General features: G+C 52.4%; 1 protein-coding gene across 1 annotated transcript; it reads right to left on the bottom strand.

Annotated features, from left to right (window-relative positions):
- Positions 1-1,594: 1,594 nt before the first annotated feature.
- BDV14DRAFT_120140 (uncharacterized protein) lies at positions 1,595-6,757 on the bottom strand. The gene has a single exon (XM_073765882.1). The coding sequence runs from the start codon at positions 6,576-6,578 to the stop codon at positions 2,100-2,102; it is 4,479 nt and encodes a 1,492-aa protein (XP_073624740.1). The 5' UTR covers positions 6,579-6,757; the 3' UTR covers positions 1,595-2,099.
- Between the last annotated feature and the right edge of the window lie 230 nt (positions 6,758-6,987).

Consider the following 6,987-nt stretch of genomic DNA (forward strand, 5'->3'; position numbering starts at 1 on the left):
GGACTTTCGGCGATGCAAATGGCTTCTGCGGTTCCGCGTCCAGCCGGGTCCTTCCCGTACTTCAGCAAAAGCGTCAGCAGCTCTGTCTTTGAAACTTTGTTGCTTGTTTCACTGTCTTATGAAGTAGCATCGAATGTACATTGAGCACAGCCGTTCTGGCAGGTGTCGACCACGTCTTCCGGCCGCGGTCGATGTCGCTCACATATACTCACCTTGTGTGTGGGTTGGCTTGCGCGCTTTCCTGTTTACCAGGAGTGTCTTTTGCACATTCTCTGAGCGTATCGATGGAGTACGAGATAGATGACAAGCAGCGCAGCAGAGTGAATCCAGTGTATAGGGCATGAGAAACCATGTTCCGGCGGATGGATCATTGGATTCTGTGCACTAGAACCATCAAACCGAGGGTTATATAACGTCTCTCAGGTGCTGCGTTCTTCCCGCTTTCTGATGTGTTTTCCGCCAGGCAGGATACATCGAGACTGTGATTGAGATGCTCTTCTCGGGAGAAATCGAGCTTCAACCACACTTTTGGCTTCGAGCACCGGATGATGCCCAAGTAACTGAGAGCAAATTTGGTGTGTGCCCCGTTTCTTGTCGTCCAAACGACGGCTCTTTGGGGGCCCCAGGCTATATCATTCGTATCCGAGCTGCAGCACTCGTCCTTGAAACTCTTCACCCTGCTTTGATTCCTTCGCTGTAGCTTCAAGAAGGCAATAAATGGATACAGACTGTGATAGCGCGAACCAAGGCCACCTTTTCCCTTGCATGGGGAGCGATGTCGCCTGCCGAGTTATCTGCGGGTGAGTAGGCTGTACATAGAAAGCTCCTCCAAGCCCCTCCTTCTCCAGCGCTCCTCCGAACCAGTGTTTGAGGAAAATAGATGCTCTCCAATCCACTGCAAACATCTATAGTAATCCCAGTTTGAGGAGAATATGGAGGAAACACCGGAATAGCTGATCGTTGTGGCTCTGGTTCCCCATATTATGCATCAAGCGATTGACGTTTGTCGCTTGGGATGGGAATGGAGGCGGAGTCTTGAGATGGTGTATACACACAATACTATATCAAGGAGATCCAACCCTGTCAATCCCAAATGGCTCTTCTTAAGATGAATAGAAAGGTCACTGGAACCGGGATACTTTATCTCCGGCACAGAACTATATCTTATCTGAATGCTTTTGGCTCTTTAAAACGGCCAGGACACGCCTTGGGCCGAGGCAGATCTGTAGATACAATGCCAGTTCTACCCACGAGATCGTTTGGTGTGCTCGGTGGGATAATCTCGGGGTCAACACAACACAATCTGTTCTTGCCGTTGCGGATCAAGTCATGGTCGAAGCTAAGTGGGTTAGGGTTCGAAGGACTTTAGTCGTGCTCTAGGTGATGCTCATTCTCGTGGGTTTACCTTCCATGCCTATGTATGAGTGATAGGTATAGCGAGGTTTCCGGGACCATCAGAAGAGGACATCTCTGTATACTGTGACTGAACTTATGATTTATAGTACACCGTCTGATTGGGCGTACTGCGGGTCTGGTAGGGGATAGTCAGTTACCAAGTGACTATTGGGATTGTATTAAGTTTAAGGAGGGAAGGAGTTGGTTCATATTGATAATCTCATTGAGGCCGTTACCATAGGTCCTATTATTCCTGCGTTCAACTCGTGCCTGACGTTATACCTGCCATTGCTGGCTACAGTCTTGTATCTTGTAATATGCAAATATCAAACAAAATAAAAAAGATTCAAAAGAATTCCACCCAAAGAACCAGCTTCGTAGGAAATAAGAAGTGAAGTACATAAATAATGTCAATGTCAATGTCATCGTAAAAGTTGATACAGCCGCCATGGTATAACAGAGTCAAGAAAATCAAGAGATCACTGGGGAATCAGACTCGCGCGCAATACAAATGGGAAGAAGTTATGACAATTGGGTATGAAACTCAGCGTCTGAGTTGCTGAATCATTAGATTTGGCCGGTGGCGGCATGATATAGTATGGTATATAGTAAATGCGTCGTGAATCATGGGTGTCATCATCATAAAATAACAGATAACAATAAAATCGTATCGAGGATTGTCGAATGTGTACAGACGGCAAGTGTTAAACACTTGCAGTTCTCCGCTTCTCACTAGGCTTCTGCGTATATGCGATCAAGAGCCGGAACCCTGTTCCACGCTGCTGGCACTCGCGGAGGACCTTCCTATCAGCCCAGAGGCTACGGTCGACGTCGCCATTTGGCAGGACAGGGCTCTCGTAGCACCGAGTGTACCACCAGCGACCGACCCGCGCGACGATCTTGCGGATTGATTCGTCGTTGGATGGCGATGGGGACGGGTCCGAGAGGAGGTCACCGAGTGAGAGAACGGTGTCGTTGGACGAGGATTTTCCGTGACTGTTCGCGTTAGAGCGGTAAGAGGAGCCGGATGTTGCGGAAATGGTGGTGGAGGACGTTATAGGTGCGGTTGTAAGAGTAGAAGGGTTAGAGGAAGTAGTTGATGAAGAAGAGGCAGACGAGCGGACAATCATTCCAGCAACGGGGATGCGAACCATGCACCGGCGGAGACCATCAAATCCATGGCTTTCCAGCAGTTTCTGGATGTTGTCGCTGGCTGGCTTGAGGCTGATGTTTGGGTCCGAGAGGTACATTGTCTCCTTGAGTTTCCGGACTGCTCTGCGAGTGCGGACGCCCATGTTCATCATGTCGTGATCGAGGATGCTCATCTCAAGGTACCCGCCCGGCCGGAGGACGCGCTTGCATTCGGCGACGATGTTGTTCTGTCCGGCGTCGGAGCAGGCGGCGGGGAAGCGAAGGACCGTTACGGCAAAGAACCCCTTGGGGAACGGGATGGGGTCTTCAAGACTGGAGTGATGAATGGTGTTGTGGTTTGACGGGGGTTGCCAGGCTGCTGGGTGTTTTGATGCGGTGATTGGGCCTTCGTGGAGACAGTAGACGTCCGCGTTTGGATATGTCAGAGCGCAGTAGAACGACCAGTCGTCGTTTCCGAGACCGTCGATGACGAGAATCCTCTTCTTGTCTCCTTCCTTAACATGGTTATGGGCAGGGCTGAAGAGGACTCTGCCGAACGATAGCCAGCGGCTGGTCATCAATGATCCCGACCGAATGTTTGTCTGGGCAGTCGGGCCTTCGCGGTCGCGTTCAGCGATATCGAACATGATGGTGTTTCGTTGACGGCAGCTCTCAAAGCTCGGAGATGGGTCTAGGCTCGGTGTGCTCAGAAGGCTTGACTGCGGCTGGTCGACGGTGATTGTGGGCGTTGGCATCTCCGTCATGCTGCCATCCGGCATCTCAGGGCCATCATGAAAGCGAGCCATCATATCACTGAGCGATGGCTGGGACGTCGGGCTCAAGGACGAATGCAAAGCGTTCGCAATCTTAGAGCGGCGCAAGCGAATCGAGCCACCACTAATTGGAGGCGACGCAGGAATCAGGGAAACTCTCGGCTGCTCGGGCGACGATGTCGGCACGGTAAGTTTTTTGTTGAGCCCGAGTTGTAGGGCACGGCTTGCCCTTGCTGCTTGCTCAAACTTTTGACTGTTCTCTGGCCGAGGGTACGGGAGGCTAGGAGTTGATGGCGAGAGAACGTGGTCAATGAACTCGTCATACTCGCCCCATATCTCGTCTTCCATCAGCTCGGTTTCTGGTCCTGGCACCACGGCAGTGATAGCGGCGAGACTCTCTGATTCGCTTGATGTCGAGAATACTGAATCCTTGCGCGGGGGAGAGAAAGCAAGAAACTGATTCTTGTTGTAGGGGCCCATGAGTAGATCCAAAACAGTGCGGTTCGAAGGGTCGCCAAAGGGTGATGTGAAACTCCATCCAGACTTCTCGGGTCTTCTTGCGTCGAAACGAGGCTCTTGAACTTGTCGGTTGGGGCTGAAACGTTGGGATTGTTCAGGAGCTGGGACAGTCAGAGAGGGAGAGTCGGCAACACTGAATGGTCTGGAAAACGACTGGGCCGCGGGCTTGTGTTGCCTATCCCGCCTAGAAACTACACGCGGAATACGGCCAACAGATGCTAGTCGGCTTGGGCGTTCTTCAAGACTTGGCTGCTTTGGCGAAATCACTTCCCTCAGGGGATCAAACTTTGGCGGAACGGGCGGCCTAGCAGGAAACTCCTCGTGAAGCTTTGGTGGCGATGGAAGAAGAATTGACTGCTTCCTAACATTCAAACCTCTAGGCACCTCCACGGGCTGCATGTTGTCCTCATCTTCGGTCTCTTCCGTCGGTGGAGAATCTTCCAAGTTGTGAAATATGTCCTCCAGCGGATCAGAATCAGTGTCGACCAGCGCGTAGTGTGCGATTTGACGGCGACTTTCGAAAGTACCAAGTTGAGCAGGTAGGTTGGAGGCAGGTACTGCCGCCTTTGGCGCAGGGATCTTAGGTTCCGGTTCCTTCTGGAAAAATGGCCACTTCATATTCAGTCCACGCTTAGAGGGCTTCTTCATCTCAGACTGCGCCGATGCTTGTGCGAGAAGATCGAGTTGCTTCTCTCGAGCTGGGTTTCGAATGGCCTTGACATCCGAATGAGTCTTCGGTTTCTCAGGGCTAGCGAGAGTCGGTACCCTGGTGCGGCTGCTAGATGCGGAAATTGTCGTTGGACTTGAGAGGTCTCGACGGTGCGACTCCTTGAAGCCACTTGTTCCTCTCGAAGCTGCCGAAGGCTCGTACTGGTATCTAGCAGGAGGCACTGGGTCATTGGGAAGGCCAGGAGCAGACTCCGTACTAAGAATCCCTGTGCTTTGCTCACTCTGTGTTCGTGACAGAGCTGAGCCATCCATACCACCGCCGTTGAGATACACGGGTTCCAATCGAGCGGCAAGGAAGTCGTCTAGGTCCGTGTCGGCACGACTCCTGCCACTGGCTTTGCTCGAAACCGACTTTGTCGTGCTCGTTGACCGTGCCCTTGAGTCACTGGTGCTGCTAACACTGCTCTTGCGCCCGCGTTGACCATACTTTCCGTAGCCCTCATGACCAGTCCCGGCAGCAGGGCCTCTGCGCGTAGGTCGAGGTTCGGGGTGCCGATCCAGTTCAGGCTTCGACTTCTTGGGGAAGAGTCCGAACCTTCGAGTCTTGCCGGGGCTGAGATCTGTGGATGTGGTTTTAGGAGGTTCTTTCGTCAATGTCTTTAATGACTTTCGTGCTAATTCCGGTGAAATAGGGCTGCGGATCCGAGCTGAAGCCATAGAGTTAAGCGAATCAACCGATGTGGCCGCCGATGTATTAGAGGCTAGACCTGAGCTCTCTGCAGAAATCCGTCGTTTGTGTCCCTTGATCGCACGAGGTGGTATGTTGGTCTTGACAATAGGCGACGGCTCGACATCGAGACGATCCGTGCCTTCTCGACTTGGCCTAACTGGAATCCTGACAGAAGGTTTCGGGACGGTCCGGTTCTCGGCAGTGTTACCAGGGTTAGGAGTTTGTTTAGTTTCCACCTTTTCCGTTTTTCTGGAGTCAGCGCTCGGCCTAGGATGCTTTGGAATACTAGATTGCATAGATGTCCTCCTCAGTGATGAACTAGGCGCGGGCGGTGGAGACTTTGCAGTTTCGGCTTTTTCCATGGGTTCCTCGCGTTTGCCACCAAGTAGCGATGTAGCGGATCCGTATCCTGGGGCCAGGTGTGGAAGCTTTCCGGCGGCCGGACTACTCGGTAAACCTGGTCTTTGCCCTTGCGGTGAGAAGACGGGGAGCCTAGTTTGCGATGGACTTGGTTGTCTCAGTCGGGAACCGACCTTGATGGGATGAGTAATACCAGGTGAGCATGACGACAGTGAAGCAGGAGTGGACGCGGATGTCACGCTCCATACGCCGGGAGATCCGGAGTATCTTGTAGACGGAGTGCTGGCGGAGGGGAATATGGGAGTAAACGGAGGTAGATTCTGGGTGTTGACGGTGGTTCGAAGGCTCGCCAGCTCCTTGGGTCCGGTATGTTGTTGCTCCGCCGGGGGGGCGGCTTGCTGTTCTGGAGCGACCATTGGCGATGGCGTTTTCCTGGCTATCTCTGTCTGGCTTGATGATTGGGATGAAGTGAGCGGCGGACGATCCGAGGCGGTACTATTAGGGATGATCACGTTTAATCCACCGGGCCTCATCGAATCTACCTGTGAACTTTCATTGGTGTTATGTCGACCTATCGTGGGCGCCTTTCTCCGTAGGACGTTTCGGGGTCGAGCTTGGACCTGAGGACGGTCGTCGATAGGAGTCTGGGGTACGACAGGCGTATGCAGGGTTCGCGGCACGTGCCGGTCAAACTCGAAATCTTGAGGATCTGGTGGATGAGTGGGTACGCGAGGAGGCATGTACGGACGAGAATCAGGAGTGAGGATGGCGTTCGACTGTGCAACTATTGGGCGGCCTTCTTCTGCTTCGGACATTGAGGCTGCCCTTCTGGTTTTTGTTGGCCCTGTCATCAGTCTTGGGATCTGTGGTCTCGACGACGTCGCAGTCGCCGAACCATACAGGCTGGACTGAGTGGCGATCGTTGGCGTTGAGGCGTTTCGAGCCTGATGCCCGAATTCCCTTAACCGCGGTATTCGCCCGCCATCAGACCTGTACGACATGGTGCAACCCTGACTGCAGTCTTTGCCTCCAATCTTCAGAGCAACAATGAGAATGCGGCGCGGGATTAAGATCTGAAATCATTCCGTCCCCTGGTATAATGGGATGATGTAGTGTTATAAGGATACTAAAGAAGTCGAAATGGTTAGCATACGCGATTTCATTGAGTCGCGAAAAAAAAGGCCGCGCTCACGCTTTATGTGCATGTTATGGACCTGCAGTATTTGCGGTATATGACCCGAGAGATCGGTTCGCGCGAGCGGGAGTATATCTAAGCGAAAAACGGTACGGGAGTCGCAAACCATGCGAGGATAGTGTTAAATATAAAAAAGGAAACCAGCACCTTTGTAACGAGAATGAAAATGACGTCGCAAAAAATTGAGGCAGCTAGCGAAAGATATGAAGCTGTAG

The sequence above is a fragment of the Aspergillus stella-maris genome (genome assembly GCF_047715825.1).
Source record: "Aspergillus stella-maris strain CBS 113639 unplaced genomic scaffold BDV14scaffold_60, whole genome shotgun sequence".
NCBI classification, from domain to species: Eukaryota; Fungi; Ascomycota; class Eurotiomycetes; order Eurotiales; family Aspergillaceae; genus Aspergillus; species Aspergillus stella-maris.

Excerpts from the sequence above, each read along its gene's own strand:
- BDV14DRAFT_120140 (XM_073765882.1), bottom strand. The coding sequence starts at position 6,578 with ATGTCGTACAGGTCTGATGGCGGGCGAATACCGCGGTTAAGGGAATTC.